The 19,280-nt window shown below is 43.8% G+C and overlaps 1 protein-coding gene across 1 annotated transcript in view; it reads right to left on the bottom strand.

Annotated features, from left to right (window-relative positions):
- SDC2 (syndecan 2) overlaps positions 1 to 17,671 on the bottom strand; it is a 96,835-nt gene extending 79,164 nt beyond the window's left edge. Inside the window, exon 1 of the mRNA XM_027582134.2 lies at positions 17,054 to 17,671. Coding sequence (XP_027437935.1) covers positions 17,054 to 17,113 — 60 coding nt within the window. The 5' untranslated portion in view covers positions 17,114 to 17,671. The remainder of the gene's footprint in view (positions 1 to 17,053) is intronic.
- Between the last annotated feature and the right edge of the window lie 1,609 nt (positions 17,672 to 19,280).

The following is a 19,280-nucleotide window of genomic DNA, read 5'->3' as shown; positions in this document are numbered from 1 at the left end:
CCCAGAACCCAAGTCTTCTGGCTACCTGTGCAGCCTGCTCTTGCGTCACCCAGAATAAAAAAGGAAATGCAACGTAAGGGCTATTTGGGCAAAGTAAAGAAGTACAGGAATGGTTCCTAACCTCAGCGAGCCCTTGTGCCTGTCCTCTGTTTCAGTGGTATTTTTCACCAGGGTTGTGTAAGCCTCATAAGGAAAGCTTTGTGCTAGGACCCATGGGTCATGGGTGATCGTGGCACAACACGACTGCCCTCGACCAGTCTTCGAAGAGCTACTCAGTCCATGTGGTAAAATGGCAAAAGGGTAATACTCAGGAGACTAAAGGTACCTCCCAAACCCCTGACAGTGGCCCCCTTCCCTTGATACTCTTCATGCTACCTTAGAGACCCCCTGCCTCTCCACCTTTAGAGGCTCTCTTCCCTTCCCCCTCAAGGTCACCCACTGTGACTTTAGCTCCCCAGCACACACCTCTGGTTCACACCAGTCAAGCTGGCTATTTGATTAACCACCTATCAGGGCCAGCTGGAGTTTGCAGCAACATCAAATCTCAATAATTATATGGTCTCGTGAATTTGGCAAATAGAGGTTTTGCCATCAGTTGAACAGAAAGTTCATCCTAGAATGCCATATTTCTTCAACCAAGGGCCATAAATGATGTCTAGTTTCAGTCAGACCACCTTATCAGGAGAGGAAACAGAATATATCTTTTGTTGCTCGGCATTCACCTTCAAAATACAGATGACAGAATCTAAGGTTAGTAGGAAGCTGTAAATGTCAGCTCATCTCCCGGGTAGCTGATTTTTTGAAGATCCCAAATAAATGGCCAAACGCATGCTTGCTTACCTCCGAGCATTGGGCCTCACTACTTCTGAAGTGGTCTATTCCTTCTGTGACCACCTTTTAGAAAGGTCTTCCTTTTATTCAGTCAAAAATCTGTCCCCTTAGAAGTTCCACCCCTTTCATTCCTGATTGACCAAAATAGAAGATCCAGGAAGACAAAGGGTCAGATGTAAGTCATTACATTATATCTTCCTGGTGCTTCATAGTTGGTACTTCCCAGAAAATCGTTTTGTTTTTTAAACTTCCAGTAAAATAAAAACCGAACCTCTTGCACATGCAGAATGCTAAAAGTAATTTTATGTTAAATAGACTAAAAGGCTCTCTTGAATGAATACTAAACACATCTGCAAACAGTTTATGGTATGGAATTTGTTTGAATCTTCTGGGTTCTCTGCCTCTCTTTATACCTCAAGGCACAAAACAACAAAAGCTGCCTGGTAAAGACTCACAAGAGTAGTTAATGCCCAAGGAGAGAAACAGCAAACACCAGGAGGCAGCTCACAAATGCGCTCTTAATATTTATTAAGCCAACAATAGTGTTTTGGGTAAATCTTATTAACGTAATATACCAAGTTCTGGGCAAATGAAATTTTAATTCATTTACATCAAATGTGCCTGCAATCCACATTTTTATTAAAAGGACAATAAGCATTCAGTTGAGAAGCTTGGAAATGGGAGGTTATTTTGAATATCACGTATTATTTTTCTGTCATTTAAGACAGTTAAAACTTTAAGAAAAATGTTACATAGTATGCATTTTGAAAGCTCTGGTTGCAGGAGTATAATTCAACCATTTATATAATTTCTTCTAAGGGCTGTGGGAAAGGTATGAGTCTCAGAAATCACTTCAAGTCTTCTGGGTAATGAGTAAGATAGAACACACACACACACGCACACACACACACACACACTAAAGAAACCAAAACCTTGAGAACGAAGGAGTAAACAGTAATTCATCATTTATGTAACACTCATCGCTATTTGATGTGCTAAAAGCCTCTATTTATACAATCTTTAGCAGTTAAAGATGCAAACCACTTTATGGAAAACATTTTTTTAAAAAAAAGCACTTACCAATTAGCAAAAGATAAACTTGTTTATCTTTTCCTTTATTCATATTCCTGGACTTCCCCCATGACCTAAGCCACAATGTTCCTTTTTATTTCTTATGCCAATCGGAGTTGGGATTTTTGCTACTAGCACCTGGGAATATCTTAACTCACTCGATTATGCCTTACGGGGTCTTGTTACATCTACCCCAGTCCTGGGTCCTTCTAGCCATAGCTACCATGCCAACCCTTTCCTCCCTTTCCAGCTTCCCGGAGTCCACCCCAGGCAGCAGCCGAACAAAACAGCTGTGCGGCCTCCTCCCAAAACTTTTACATTAAGGGCATTCTAGAACTGACTTCTATAAAGGAAATTCACTATTTCTATATTGTTTCACCAACTTTAATGTGATTATGAGTCACTAGGAGTCTTGTCAAAATGCAAATCACATTTCAGGAGGATCAAGTGGGGTTGAGATTCTGCATTTCTAACCAGCTCCCAGGTGATGCTCACGCTGGTCCAGTGTCCACATTTTGAGAAGCGAGGCCCTAAAGCAATGGCCTGTAAGCATGGCTGCACGTCAGAATCACCAAGGCAGCTTGAAAAACACCAAAAACCTACTGCTACCTGGGCCCCACAACCAGGAGCTCCCATCCAATAGTGTCTGCAACAGCAGGATGAGAACCCCTCTCAGCAGCTCTCCATCTCCAGCACGCAATAGAGTCACCTGGAGGGTTTTTAAAAGATGACTGCTGGGCCCTATCCCCAGATTTCAGATTCGGTTGGTCTGGGGTCAGGCCCAGAACCTACATTTCTAACAAGTTCCTAGGTGATGCAGATACTGCTGGTCCATTCATATGGAGAGACCTGACCTAATGCTAGGGTTAACAACTCTAACAGACTTCATTTCCACTGAGAACAAACACTTCCATGTGCAAATTGTATTATATCAATGCTCTGGAACATCTATGTATCAGGGACACGCTAAGAGGGGGAGGGTAGAATTCACATGTCCACTCCCTTAATTTCTAAGAGTAGTATACATGCACGCTTCATACTTTGAAGAGACACATTTAACCCTGTTGTTGCCAAATTAAAACAGAAACAGCGATGTTGAATTTTATTCTAGATACAACCTAAGACTTACTAGGTTTAAAAGTATATGAATTATAGCAATGGTTCATTTTAAAGCCTTGCTCAGAATAATCCAACTCTATTGTGGGACAGATACATGTTGAGCAGTAGTTTCTAAAGGGTCAGCACTTTAATGTTATCCTGCAGAGCAACTTTTAAAAGCTTTGAAAACTCTAGAATTCTTAAACAAGGTTTTTTGATTTTTTTTTCTTCCCGAGTCAATTAAAGATAGCCCCTTTTATTCAAGGGATGGAAAATTGTGTTTCAGAATTGAGTGAGGGCAAACATGCTCCCAAATTAGATACCAGAACAAAGTAAACTATGAATAGATTAGATAATGGACTGCTGCTTTTTCACTTAAGCAAGGACTAAAGACAACTCCGACGTCTTATTCACAGGATAGCCTAAAGCACTCGCTCTTCCCTACTTCAACCCCGGAAACAGCAGAGTTCCATGGAATTAATTCAACTTGAACAAGGTCCAAGTAGCTGAGCTGCAGTAATAAAGGATAAACTGAAGAAAAAGACCATCATTAAGACACGTGTGTAGGGCTTATACATGATCAGTAACTTTGGACAAGTTCTAGGACACATTCCCAATCAGTAAAACACAATCTCTCCGTTCAAAGCATGAACTCAGGCAAATCTAATAAGCTGACCAAACATGCTTTTCTGCAACCAGGCCAAGGGGACAAGCATCCTTTGTTCCACTGAGGAAAGTTTCTGAAAGGAAAGAGAAATGTTTCCATTTTTTCTAAGACATCCTCAGACAGACTTCATTTATACATATATAATCTTTTGTGTAAAGAGCATGTATCGTAACCCACCAATGTTAATTATCAGGAAAGCATGAGCCAACAGAAAAAGAGAAGGAAGGGAGAAAAGGAATAGCCTGGGAGCAAGCATGTTCACTTCCACAGGGCTCTAGACTGGGGCGGGAGGCTCTCCCCGGGAAGCCACTGCATTCCACGGGGTTTGGTCACAAGCAGTAGGGAACGTGGTTTAACAAGACAAAACCTTACCCACTAGACTTCCCTCTAAGCTGAGGGGACCCAGAAGGCACCCAGAGCCCTGGTTCTCAAAACTTCTGGAAGCTAGAATCACCTGGGGAGCTTTTATATAAAGCCACCTGGCCCTTCCCCACCCCAGTCTGATTTAACTGGTTCTGGCTGGGGCTCAGGGGCCCACACCTTTTCCAAGTACCCCAGATGAATTTAATGTGCAGGAAGGGGTGAGAGTCAGTGATCTAGAACATGCCCCTCACTCTCCAGAGCTAAGCACTAGAGAGGCTAAACCACCTTCGCCACCAAAACACAACAGAAACAGCAAGAAAAGAAAAAAAGAGGAAAGAATTCGGCCTCCCCCTTTTTTTCCCCATCGCTCTGTCTTTCCCATCTGGTCATTTTTCTTAGTCTCAGGTTCAGAACCTTCAAAGAGGGTCCTTTCTTCTTTGATCAGCACATCGAATCAGCCGTCCATTTCAATCAGTGTCAATACGGAAGCAGTGCTGACTCTGCACCGAGCATGCTTCTAAATGCTGGACAAGCAGGAACTCATTAATCCTCACAGCATCACCGGGAGGTGGCTACTGTGACTAATCTCCTTTTTACAGATGAGAAAACTGAGGCAGAGAGAGACTAAGACACCTGCCCAAGGTCACACAGCCAGCCACCAGCAGAGCTGGGAATTTAAAGAGACCCCATGAATTCCACCGATTGGTTTCCGCATTACCAGACACAAGTTTGTGGAGAGAAGCCCACGAAGTAACAGGCTCCATGTTGGGAAAGGAATCAGAACATGGGTGACCTAGAATATGTGGCCAACCAACGCAAAGGAAGGGTCTGACACTTCCCTGTTAGGAGCTGTACCCATTAGACCGTATTAAAAAGGGATTATACATTTAAACACTTTCACTGCTCTCTTGAAAGATGACAGTATCCTGTCACGTCTATTTAAAGCTTAAAACAACAACAACAACAACAACAACAAACCAACCAACCCAAGGACCTATCTTCTGCTAGGTCACCTAAAATGCAGTCGTGGCAAGTGACACCGCCAGGCAGCTGTGAGACAATTTTAGATAAGAATGGAAAGTGCCCATCACAGTTCTAAGTACACAGTAGGACATCTGCATAGTAATTTTCAATGTCAGTGTCCTTTAATAAAATGCATTTCTTAAAAACATCACCCCACAGACTTATTTTCTGTAAAACTAGGATGCAAATATATTTGCGTTATTATGCTCGGATTTACCAAAGAAGTATTCAAGAGAAAAATGTTGGGGGAAAAGACGACCCTACATCCAAAACCAGCAAAAGGAACTAAAGCTTCTACCTGGACCAGAAGTACCTCCACCCCCCTTTTCCTGGAAGGCACTGACCTGTTTATTTTTAGTATAAACCTCTAAGGAATGCTCTTTTTCCCCTCATAAAATGTGGTACTTTTTTTTTTATCCCATAAAATGTGATATTAATTCACGAGAACTTTACTTCCAGTTTTGATTCTTATCTCCAGGAACCTTTCAACTCCTTTTCTGTCTGCAAGTCTCCACAATCTTCCTATGATTTGCAAATCAACTGGACTTCAGCCCCTGGTCTCTCCAAATCCCAGGGCTTTCTGCTCTCCTCCCCTAATTATCCAGAAGGGTCACAGATAATAACAGAGTCTGCCGGAGCACAATTTTTGCTGCAAATTGAGAAATTATCTAAACATCATTTTAAATTATTCATCTTGCACAGAACACATTAACCACACTGATGCAGAGCATATAAGATATAACGTATGTTCCATTTGCTATTTCATTCACGTGTCAAACACGGGCCAGGAGTAGGTATAGCAGGTGCTAATCATTAATGTGAGGAATGAGGAAGAAGAAGGAGCCAGAAAGGGAATGTTTTATGGTAAGAAAAAACTACTAAAAAATCACTGATGGCCTAAGCCCAACATTATAACTCTACCACTAACTAATTACGTGATCCTGGACAAATCACTTAACCTCTCTAGATGTGTTTCCTCTTAAAAGTCAATCCCGGCTCTAAAATCCATTGTTACATAATGAAAAAGCAGAATCCTAAAGAATACAAGGAAAATCATCCCAACACTTTTATACCTCTTTCCTTCATCAGCTAAGACTATTGATCTTAGCCAGACACATAAGGTCTAGCTCCCGCCTTTCAGGGCCCAAAGTTTATAGAGTATGGAGAATCAGACTGGATGAAATGTAAGGTTTCTTTCTCCTCAGATATAAACATCAATAAATTATTCAGGTTCTAAACAATTTCTTACTCGTTGTGTCTTTCGTGCGTTTTAATACTCAAAAGTCTTTCCTTGGAAAACACGTGAGGAAAGAAAAAAATTTGAAAAACAAGTGTCCTCAGGTCCTCAAGAGAATTCTGCTTTTTCTTCAACACACCAAGCTACTTCAGAGGTTTTGGCTCTGCTTTGCTGGGAAAGCAGTGACTTCTCTTCTACAAGGGGTTCTTCTTCTCAGCTGCAGATGTAGTTCTTTGGCAGTTTTGATTGCTTAGGTATGTCTAACTAGATTCAGATAAAAACCAACTGAGGCATATTTTACATATAATGCATGTATAACCTATAGACCCAACCCATCTTCAACTACTCTAAATAATCAAAAGGTAGGTGATAGCTGCTTGAAGGCAGGCCATCATGTCATAATTTCTTTTTGTAACTTGCAAGACCAGCAAAGAGCTTTGCCCTTGGTTGATGTGCCGTAAGGTGAGTTAAATCTTAACTGACTGACGTACCAAACATAAAACCTCATTCAATAACCAAGTGGCACAATGACAAAATCAAATCAAACCTAATGCAGCTTCCCCCTGCTACCTGAAAGTAGACGGTTCCCATGAAACCTTTCATAAACCAAAATGGCAGAAGGCAAAGAAGCCATTACCAGTAATTTACATGGAAAAACTTTTGGGCCTTCTCAGACCCAAAAAAATAACCTCTTTTAGGTTTCTCTGATACATTAGGACACATTTTGCTAATGGATGCACAAAATAAATCAAGATAAAGCACAGATATTCACATAGTTCAAAGCTATGGTGGCTTGATGCTGGGATGTTGAAGTGTAGTTATTTGGGAAGGAGCTTGGTGGGGCCGCTCTTGATGCTTAGGGTGCATGCTGCCTCCACAACAGCTCATTGCAAAACAAACACTGAACACTATTTTCACTTCTTGCCTTTTTTTTTTCATAAAAGCAAAAATTTTCTTTAGATATCTTCCGGTTAGTGAAAACAAGTACTAATGTACATCTTTCATAAAAGTGCACTGGCCTGGGGCGCCTGGGTGGCTCAGTCATGGGGTGTCTACCTGTGGCTCGGGTCATGATCCAGGGTCCTGGGATCCGGCCCCACGTTGGGTTCCCTGCTCAGCGGGAAGCCTGCTTCTCCCTCTCCCACTCCCCCTGCTTGTGTTCCCTCTCTCACTGTGTCTCTCTCTGTCAAATAAATAAATATAATCTTTATTTTAAAAAAAAGTGCACTGGCCTAATGTGAACTTTACAAAAAGCAGGAGGATACGTGAATAATAAAATAAAAATACTCACCACTCTTATCTAAATGAGTTCAGAAGTGGGACAGAAATAAGGTTAAGATTTTAACTCATCAGCAAACCTAACAGAGAAATCAGTGTTTACAACATAAGATTGCAATGTGGACCTTCTTTAAGCATTTGGCAATTATATTTCCAAGTTCTGTTAGATTTTCAAGTCTTAACTGAATTTCCAACTTGTGAACAAATCTATTTTGAGTTTTAGCTGAATGTAATTCAGGAAACAGATGATGGCAGAAAGAAAAAGTATAATTCAGCATCACACCCTGCCTGGTAAAAAATAAACTGGTCATAAAATTGTGAAAATATATGTCCCTTGGTGTCAAGGGTGAGACTGCAAATGAGAAACAAAAAAACATATGCACACATATTTATGCACGTAAAATATATTCCAGAATTACAAAATTGAAAGCTAAAAAGAAAGAGAATCAAATGTGCTTAAAACACCTACTATGGGTCAGGTTTTTGTGTTAGAAGTTTTCATTCATTATTGAAGCTAATCTTCAAAATAACCAAAAAGGCAAAATACTATAATCCCCAGTGTTACACTGAAAAAAACAAGCTCAGAAATGATAAGAAACTTCCCCAAGGTCATGTGGATTTCAGGTGGTTAATACCGAAAACCAAACCCCAATATGCCTGATTCCAAGACCCTCAAGATCATCTCCTGTGTCATCTCAATTTGGGAGAGCACGACACTGAATCTCGGCAATGCCACGTTCATATGGATTAAAATCTATATATGTTATGACCCATACTTTACTGCACTGTCACACACCTGTCACCCAGGCAACTAGAGACTGTTGCCTAACAACTCAGTAAACAGTGATCTTTTGGTTCCTAAACATGGCAAGTGAATTGAGCCATCAGCACAGATGTACTAACCTTAATATAGTAAACCTTTGAGTTAGCCAGAAATTAGAGACCCTTGTATTAACATTTTTATAGTCTTTTATTATGTATTTTCTGCATCTATTGAGAAGATCATATTATCTCCCTTAAACTGTTAACTGCATTGCTCTTCTGATGTTGAAGCATGCCTTGGATAAACTCTACTTGAATTCATCATGATTCTTTTAATAAGCAGCTGTTTTCAGTTTGAGAATATTAAATTTAATGAGAATATTATACTTAAAATTTTGGCATCATAAGTGAAGCTGGCCTATGGTTGTTTCCTGCACCCTCCTTGTCCAACTTTCACATAGAGTAATGTTAACCTCATAAAATGAAAAAGAACAGATTCTATCATTCTCTAAGCTCTGTAACAACAATCGTTCCTTCAAGGATCAGCAGAAGGTATTTGCAAACCCCTCTAGGTCTGGTGCCGTTTTTTTTAATTGAATTTTTTGTTGACATAATTGTAGATTCACATGCAGTTATAAGAAGTAATACAAAGAGATCTCTTCTACCCTTTATCCAGTTTTCCCCAATGGTAACATTTTATAAAACGATAGTAAATATCTCAACAAGGATATTGACACTGATACCATTCACCAATCTTATTCAGTTACTCAGTTTTATTTGTACTCCTTTGTGCCCGTGTGTATGGGTATATATAGTTCTATGCAATTTTATCACATTATAGGTCTATGTATACATATATAAAAATTTATTTAATATAACCTTAGTTTCACTATATAGTTTTATATCAGACTTTCTATTATAAAGTTTCCCAGTTATAAACATTCTTCAAATACATTTTTAATGGCTATATGGTGTTTAATGTATAATTTAGAATCTTTAACCAATCTTCTATTATTGTACACACAGGTTGTTTCCATTTTTTTTAAACTATTATAAGTAAATATTCAATAAACACATTTACCCAGCTATGGTTATTTCCTTTGGATAGATTTGAAGAGGTAAAATTACTGGGAAAAAATGGGCTTTTCATATCTTAACACTCATAGATTCATCTGGTCCCAGTAAGGAACCTTTCAGCAACAACCAATGACATATCCGCCCACATCACCCACATTTAGAGAAAAGGTGAATACAAACATATCCCCAATATCTGAACACAGAGCTAGGCCTCCCCAAATCAGGAAAGAGAAGAAGCTGTAAAAGAGCAGGCTCAATCCTGCAAATCCTAGGCCACTCTCTGAGTTGGAGCTAATCAGATAAGCCCTGTAGCGTACAGAGCCCCCACTCTTTAAGGAGACAGAAAACCACGCATCAGAATAAATAGTACCTGACACAGGACATAAAGCATGGATACGCCACTGTGTGAAAAGCTTCTACCTATTCTGTCTCACATAATCCCGAAAACCTTGTTTAGAATATTCCATTTTACTGAGGAGAAAACGGAGCACAGAGTGATCAAGAAAGCTGCCCAAGTCGTGAAACGGTAAAGGGGATTCAAAACCACCTCCAATGATCAGACTCTGAGCCAGTCTACCATATTGCCTACTCATTTAGATTCTTGCTTGTGGTGTCCACAGCACTTACACCAGCTCCAGTGCTAACAGAGATGAGCCAAAGGGAAGGCACCAGCTAAAGGCCCCTCTCTGCAAATGGGATGCCTAGGCCAGAAACCAAATGAGGAGCCTGAGGCCCCTCGGTGACTTAGGCCTTAAAAAGCCCTTCAAATTACATCAACAAGGCATGGTGTCTTCTGTCTAGAAAGAAAGTGAGTTCCATCACATCCACTGGTCTCGATGCTACACCGGCTGATATCAGAAAACATATGAGAAAACACTAGACATTAGATCATGAACATTCAGAGCAATGTATGTAATCTCAGTACATGATGAGTACTCAGTTCAAGTTAACAGATTACCATCAGCTATTAGAAATGACTTACCTTTCAGTAATGTGAATGAATTCCCTGCTTCAATAAATAAAATAGTATTTGGCAGGAGCTTAATAATTACTTATTGATTAGGTTAATCTCAACATTTCTCCAATCTTACCCTGAAGCATATGGAAAAACTAAATATTAAAGACAGAAAATTCTTCTAGTTCACTCCATCATTTTATAAATGGGGAACCTGACATCCCACAGAGATTAAAATATGTAAAGCCTCACTTTTGCCCTAAAAATTGTACATTTATTTTTACTGCCTTTATATTTAATAATATATCACATGAAGCTACATATTTAACTTATACTCTTTCTTGGTAAGAACTTGAAATAAATTATTTTCCCTTAATAACTGGATATCTCATTCTACATGTCGTTCTTATCATGAGACCAAACTCTATTAATTGCACATACTCCTTAAATATCAGTCCTACTGGTATTTAACATACCTGTATAATCATAAAAGAAAAAAAAATCCAAATGCTTTGTAAAAGGTGCATTTACTGCATCTCTGTGACATTTTTGACAAAACAGATTCAACAGTAGAGGGAAAAAATGTGAAAACCTATCTTGTCTTTAACAACATTTTCCATAGCTTATGGTCTTGGAGTCCAAGACCATAAGCTGGCTCTCACAGCATCGACTACATACCAGTTGGCCTCTCTCTGCTAATACGAAATTCAAATGGGAAATCTCCAAAGACTTGACAGTTTCTCCCCTTCTCCCAGTCCTACCAATTCTTTGAGATACCCAAGAAAAACAGACATTCACAATTCTATTTCCACAGTGTTCTTTCCTATTCAGAGGCAGTCACCCCTCTAGCCTTGTTGCTAAAACTAACGTGGCCCCAGAAACAGACTTGTCAAAACGCAGAGATTTTTAATAGTAAGAGCCAAAGCTCAAATTGCTAAAAGGAGAAATTTCACACATTTCTACCCTTAAAAAAAAAAGAAGACTCTCTCTCTGCTCCCCACTCCCCAACATTCCCTCACCACCCCTGCCACCTCCTTCTAGGTGAGCAGTGGCACTCCAGCATCTGATACAGACAATATTCTCTCCTTCCGGTGTGCTGGAACCTCAATGGAAGCACACGGGAGGAAGCATGGAGGTAACCAATGATGGCAGGACTTGACTTCAATGTCTTGTTTATTCTTCCCACCAACACAGCAATGTTGATGAAACTGAGGTCTATCAAGTCAAAACTGGCAAACTAGCCCAGGTACACCCCCGGGGTTGGTGGATTCAGTGGATCCCAGACCACACTGCTTGCGAGCAAAGCTGAGCTTCAGCAGAACCGGCCGATCCAGACTGCCCTAGCCACTGGCCCCAGCACTTAAACATGGATCATCAACAGGTGTTTACCAAGCTCAGCACTGCGCAGGTGTCAAAGGTGTAGAAATAAGGGCCCTCCCCTCACATGGCACCAATCTCAATGGAAGAGAAAATTGCCCTCTTAGAATGTCAGAGGACTTAAGAACATCTTATACAGTTCCCTCATTTCATAGGCAAGGAAAGAGAGGCCAAGAAAGAAGAAAACCACTTAGTACCTTCTATGCCTCAAGCACCATTCCTATGCTCCCTTATTATATGCTCACAGTAATCATGTTATAAAGGCATTCAGGTCCAAATTATACACATGTACATATGCATTTTTTCAAGTGACTTGGGAGTTTTAGTATCTTGTCCAAGTGCTACCATATTAAGTGGCAAAGTACCAGCATCTGAATCCGGCTTGTCCACTTCCCATGCCAAAGCCCTCTGCATTCTCCTGTGGCCCCCAAGGTCACACAGCTACCTACTGCCCACCAGCTAACACAAAATGGCATATAAAGAAGGGGTATAATATGTGACCCAGACCAACGGTTCCCAAATGTGGCTGATTCATTAGAATTATCTGAGATGCTTCATAAAAATACAGATCACCCCACCCCCTTCCAGGCCACTGATTATGCTGGTCTGAGATGAAGCCCCGAGATCTGTATTTTCACACACTTCTCATGATTCTTATCATTCATCTGCTGTACCATTTACAGAAAGATAAAAAACAAGGGCTCCAACATGAAAGACCATCCAGAGCTTGGGTCTGCATCAACAGAATGTTAAAGGAGAAACACTAAAGAGGTGGCTATGTCTCAGGAGTGTTCATGAGAGTGAGAGCAGTGGGCCAGTGCCAGAAGACATGGTGGGGAGTGATCAAAGGGGGGTAAGTAGGAAGGAGCAATATGATGAGCATTTTACAAATCCGGCAGAGATATTTAGACTCCATGCCACGTAACAAGAAACACGGAGGTCTGCGGACCATGGGAACACCATCAGAATGGTACAGGACAAATCAAACAGTAGGTGAACATCTGGACCAGGAAGAGCAACTACAAAGCACAGGTCTCAAGAAAGGGCACAGGTCCCAAGAAAGACAAAACTGACAGGGAAAGCTACCTAGATCACTAGAATGTGAGCTGCAAGAACACAGAGGAGTTAAGCCCAGTTTGCTCAATGCTTTATCCCAGGCACATAGTAGGTGCCGAAGTGTATTTGTGGAATGAACCACACGTAGGTGGAGTTAGCAGTCCATTGAACGTGGAAGTCAACAAAGCAGAATGAGTCAAGGATGTCATCAACATTCAACTCCAAAAGATTAGAATTAAGATGATGGTACTGGTCCAACTGACTAAAAAAGGTAAACAAGAGTAGCTTATTTTCAGCAAAGGCTCTTCTTCATCACTTCTTGCTTTTTTTCTCTCTCTAAAACTTTATTTTGGCTTCTGCTCCATGAAAGAATCGGGTGATTCTGAGATACCGGAATGTACTGTTGATGGTGGTAGAAATGGCAGGTCTTCTTCCATGGTGAGAAGAAAATGATGGGTGAGAGTATTTAGTTTGATTTTTGGCAATGGAAAAGGGACAGTGCTGTGAGAAACTAAACTCGGAGGACATTCCTCACACCGTCTATTGGGTCACTGCCAGCCGACATGCCAGGAACACAGTGGCTTGACCAGACTCCCTATAAACCTTAATGACAGAACTGTCTGTGTTCTGTGTGGCTGGCTCAGCCTCAGGGCTTTGCCAACCTGAGAAGACTCCGGGCCACCTGCGGCTGACCGGTCAGGTCTCTGGGAACTTCTGGAGAGCTGAGAATCAGTCCTGCCCGGGAAAAAATTTGGTGATCTTTTTAAATCCTTTCCAAACTCATGATTATTCAAGGGGCCATGTGAGTAAGCATGTTACACAGTCCTTCAAAATTAGATGTACCAGGTCCCAGAAGTAGGAATCAGAGGGCATACTCTAATTCCTTTTAGGACATCCGTCTTTTGCAAGCCTGATCTTACAGTATTTTTCTTTCCTAAATGATGTCTACGTACTGCTAATATCCAACTAAGAGAGAAACGGCCGAGGTTTTTATAAAATTCCCTAGCAAAAGTAATTTATTTCATTACCAGCACAGCCAAAATATATTTTTTTACGGAACTGAAAAAGGTTATGTGGTCCCAATTTCATTTTTCTTTCTTCTTTTAAAAAAGATTGTATTTATTTATTTGAGAGAGAGAATGAGAGAGGGAAGGAGCAGGGGGAGGGGCAGAGTGAGAGGGAGAAGTAGACTCCCCGCTGAGCAGGAAGCCTGACATGGAGCTCAATCCTGGGACTCCAGGATCATGACCTGGGCTGAAGGCAGATGCTTAACTGACTAAGCCCCCTAAGCGCCCCTTATTTTTCTTTCTAATGCAAACTTTCCAAAGCCTGCCTTTCATAATGCACTGAGAGGTAACCCATGAGTCCAAATGACTTGACAGTTTCTTTTAATTTACACATATTGAAACGTGTGTATAAAATTCCCTTAGTTCAAAACACTCCCTTTTCTTAAACATATTTCCAGTTCAAATTATGTGTTTAGAGCACTGTGCAATGTATTATTCCTAAAGCTAAACAGTCACGTTTAAAAAAAATGGATAGAAAAACAGCAGCATATCACTACCTCCACACGCAGTCAGTCCTTCCCCTCGCATGGTGTTCCCGCAGTGAAAGCCTTAACCTGCTGGTGGAAAGTATGAATGCATGACCATGAACAGTCCCTGCTCTCTCCAGCATCCAGAAAGGAAGGGCCACCAGTTTCTTTTCACAGTCAGCTTGGAGCCTTCGTTCCCAAGAACCTCTGTGCCGCGCCCCCCCCCACACACACACACCTTCCTTTGTGCTTAGTGTAACACTCAAGAATTCACTAACTGCAGAAATTTTTCCTTTCCTCTTAAACACAGACTCTGAGCTCGGACAACCACTACTTCTTTTTTTTTTTTTTTTTTCCTTGAGCACGAGAGGGAAGAGGGGCAGAGGGAGACCACTACTTCTAACTCCCAGGAAACAGCTGTCGTTTTCACATTAAAATAAGAGGTCCTGGAAATAACGTGCTATAACAGCTAAATGTTGAAAAATGAAGTCTTTCAACTTCACATAGTTGAGGCTGCTAGCCATCAAATGGAGCCAAAAAGTAATTTAAATGGACTAGTGGCCATCCTGGGCTTTGAAACAGCCTAACAAAACACTGCTAAAGTGTCCAAATTGACATTTTAAAAATATCTAATCACCCTTTTGGATGATATTCCAATTACTGAAGAGAGTATCTACCACAGTGAAGGAGCTCGCTGTGAAAGCATCTAAACCTGGTCAGAAATGAGAAATATTAGAACCGCAAAGACAGAGTTCAGGGGAAAGGTGTCACCAGAGAGGAGAGTAGTTCAGGCAAAAAGCTTCCTTAAAGAGCACTGTCAGATTTATGCAAAACTCCGGAGAGCCAGAAGATAGAGACATTCTGGAGAAACCCCAAACAGTAACACTTCCTAGCAAATCCTCAACAAGACTCAGCGATAAAAGAACTTCCTTAACCCTGTACAGCCTTTCATGCAGGCTTCTCTTCAAAACCTTTAGAGGGAGTTCTCCCTTTGCCCCTGTTTTGCAACAAGATGAGCAATCATGTTTTTTCTGAAATAAACAGAGAATCTCTCCCTTTCTGTGGACAATGAGCCAAAGTTCATAACTGGCTGGGAGATTACCAGTCCCAACGGAGAAACCGATCATTTGCCAAAGAGAACTACTGATAAGGCTCGGAGTTCTATTTTACGGCCCAAGCACCCAAATACTCATCTATGCTGTGCAGTGTACAATTCTACCCGCTCTTCAATCTCAAGGAACGTTGGGGGACCTGCTAGCACACACAGAGGCTCCCACACGGATGAAAAATGTCCATCTGCTGCTCAGTGCCTAAGAGGTTTTCCACTCCTAAACTGCCTCAACTCCAAAAAAATGGGGTAGGGGGAAAGAAGGGGAAGGGAAGTAATATTCCAAAGGCGAGTGGGGAAAACTCACAAAACCACCCCTGGGCAAGTCAGGAGGTGGCAAAGGGAGGAGATATGGCAACCAGAAGGGCCAGAAACGGCTGCGCTCCCTAACCGAAGCTCCAGAAGGTGCCGAGGCTGCAGACAGAACCCGGAGTGCTGGGCTTCCACCTAGCCATGCAAAGCTCGGGGCGCCCAGGTAGGGGCCGCCACGGACAAGAAGCCCAGGAGGCAGTTCCCTTCAGAGGGCGCTCACTAGGCGGTGCAGGAAAACCAGCTCCAGCCTCAGAAAGGCAACCCAAAGAAGGAGAACCCAAGTTCCCGCAGCCGCGGCTGGGAAGGGAGGCGGGGTGCCCGGAGCCCGCCCCGGCGGGCGAAGGGACTCCTCCGGGCCTCGGAAGCACCCCTGCCAGGGCCCGCGAGGGCAAGCGTGGCAAGCTAGAAGCCTCGGTCCCCGAAGGGCCCGGCGACCCGAGGCCGAGCTTGGCGTCACCCGCACCCCGCCTCGCCCTGCACGCTCCACTCCAGTGCAACCCGTATTAACATGTCCTCCTGCCCCTGAGGGCCCGCGGGGCCGCCCTGCGCCCCTCAGGCAGGAGAGGGGCGCCGCAGGACTGGGATTCCAGGGGCCGGGGCCCCAGCATTTTCCGGCGCGTTCCGTGCACGCCCCCCGCCCCCGCGGTACCCGGGACTGGGCCTCAGGGGGTAGTCAGCCTTTCCACGAAGTGTCTGTTACCTCGCCCCAGCCGCCGAGAACATCAAACAAAAGAACTTTTGCAAACTTTCCTCTCCGGACACTCTCAGGTTTCTGAAATCGGGACCCCATCTCCTCACTACCAGCATTCAATCGACTAGGAAAGCTAGCTAGCGTGGGGGATGGTGTGTGGAGGAGGGGACCCCAAAGTTTCCAGGTTGTCCCTGGGTCTCGCCGAGCGCGCGGAGGGGGCGGGTTCCCTCGCTGGCCCTCCTCCGGCCGCTCTGGCCACCCTTTTCCCTAGGTCCTTCTCGGGCCACGCCGCAAGACCCCTGCGACGGCGAAGAAGTTGGGAGTGACTTCAGGGGCCTCTGCGGTGAGACAAAACTGCGATTCTCGCGCCCTCATCCCCGGGGACCTCGCGGCAACTCCGGCGAGCCGCACTTTTCTGCGGGAAGGAAAGGCAAGGGGGAAAGGGGTGGGGGAGCGAGCGCATTTGTCCCAGTAGATTGTCGGGGGCCGAGCGCCAAGTTCGAGGGGAAGGGATCCCCCAGGCGGCGCTCCCCAATTCTCCGCGGGCAGTGCGGACTCCCCATGGCTGCGAGCACCCGAAACGGCTCGCGCTCCCCCCTCCGAGTCCACTCACCGACTCCGCCGACACGCAGGCCACCAAGCCCAAGGTGAGCAGGATCCAAGCGCGCTGCATATTCCTCCGGGACCGGCTGCTCCCAGCTGCCGCTTGCAACGAGGGCGAAACGAAGCCTACTGCCTAGCGCCCGGCGCAGCCGGTGCAAAGAGATCCGGGCCAGAGCAGCCGCAACGACCGCCGCTGGGGCTCCGGCACTGGGGCTCCCGGCTCCTGGGTGCTCGCCGGCTCCTCCTGCGCCTGCTCCCGCCGCCCGCGGCTGCGCCCCGGGAATGCGGCGCCTTCTCACTTGTTGGTGGCTGCACTCCCGAAGCCGAGTTGTTGCTCCGGGAAGGCTGCTCTCTCGAGCTCTTCTTGCTCTGCGGATGTTTTACTCCTCCGCGGACTCCTTCCCAGTGCCGCGGTTCAGTTGCTGGTTTTGAGGAATAAATTAGATGGCTTGGAATGTAGCTGCAGCTGAAGTTTGGGGGCAGAGCGGTGAGGGCGCGCGATCCGCGCGGCTGGAGCTCCCGGAGTATCTGGAGAGAAGCGCGTCCGAGCCGGGCTAGTGGCTCAGCGGCTGTGCCCCTCCTCCTCTCCCGCCACCGCCTCCCGCCCCCGGTCCTCCTCCTCCTTCCCCTCCTCCTCCTCCTCCTCCTCCTCCTCTCCTCCTCCCGCTCCCTCCCTCCCTCCCTTGCCTGCTTCTCCCCAGCTCCTCCGGGCGTCTAGGGGAGAGGAGGCGGCAGTGTGACTCCCAGCTAAACCCGGGAGAAATTCCTACAGGATTACGCCCCGATTGGCAGCTTCGGGGACCAGTGGGCGCCGGTGGCTCCGCTCTGTGGCCGCTCTGGATCTGCTGGTCCGCAATCAGAGCACCAGCGCTCCAGAGCTCCTTCGTTTTCTCCCTCCCTCTCTCCTTCACGCTCTTTTCTTCTCTATGTTGTCTCTCCACTCTCACTCTTCGGGCGAGAGATCGGTGAAACAGCGGGACTCATAATTTAGCTTTTCTGCTTGTGAGAAGTAGACCCGTAGAAAGAAACTGCTTTGAGAGTTGTTAAAACATACACAAACTTCACAGATGCCTACAAGCATTGTGAACTGGTCGTAAGTCACAACTGCATGAAAATTGTGTTTTAAAAGAGGAGACAATAAATGTAATGTGCAGTGAGAGTATTTCCCACCCTCCCTAAACCCCCCTTCAAAAAAATAATAAAAATAAAGGGTGAAGGAAGACCCCTATAAACCCCAAAATGCAACACTTTAATACCATTTCTACCTCACACACAGTTTAAGCCCCTAAATCATTTTATAGGCTCCATTTCAGCTTAGGGGTGTTAAAGTTCGGAAGCTACAAATAGGGCAGTTTGATGAGAAATTGGATAGAGACACTGAATAACAACAGATTTATCTCTTTCTCAAAGAAAAGAGAGAAAAAGTAATTTCTAATTTGAAGAAAATAAGGAGTATGTATTTCCTGAATAGAAATAATTGATCAGAAATATTTTGTGATGGAAATTTTTTTCAATTCAGTGTCTACGGTATGTATACTGCAGACCATGGCAAATACCTATTCTCTTCCAGTTTCTAACACTATTTTCTCTGACTTACGGAGTAAATGAATTATGGAACTATTCTGCTCCTAGAATGCCCACTCCAGGAGACCAGGGACCTTTCTGTCTTTTTCACCACTGTATTCTAATTCCTGGTACATGAAGACACACAATAAATATCTATTAAATACATTTTGATCTAAAACTCAAGTCTATACTGCATACAAGTTGTGAATCTTTAAGATACATGGATATAGATATGTACATACTAGGCCATGGTAATTTTTGAACCTAGAATAAAATACAGTCATACTCTGAGAATTAGTGTCTTAGTAACCTTTCACTGCAATAAATCTCAAAGAAAGAAATTTAGGGACCTGGAGAGTTACAGCTCAAAGTCAGAGGCATCCAGCTCTTCGGTGTTGGGTGCCGTCCACCAAGCTCCCCATGGGCAAATCTAAGGCATTGACAGTCCAAGAGGTAATGTGGAGAAATAGAAATGTGGGCAAAGGAGGAAACGAAGGAAGGAAGGAAGGGAGAGACGGAGGGAAGAAGGAAGGAAGGAAAGGAAGGAAGGAAGGAAGGATGGAAGGAAGGAAGAAAAAATCAGGAGAACTGGAAGTTGTATCATCGGAGGTTTCTGATTCCACAGAAACTGAGCTGGCAACTGTGGGTCAAGGTGGGTCTAGCTTGGTTTT

This window comes from Zalophus californianus, chromosome 4, assembly GCF_009762305.2.
Source record: "Zalophus californianus isolate mZalCal1 chromosome 4, mZalCal1.pri.v2, whole genome shotgun sequence".
In the NCBI taxonomy this organism is placed as follows: domain Eukaryota; kingdom Metazoa; phylum Chordata; class Mammalia; order Carnivora; family Otariidae; genus Zalophus; species Zalophus californianus.
Note: the sequence above shows the minus strand (reverse complement) of the source record. Positions and strands in the feature narration are given on the sequence as shown.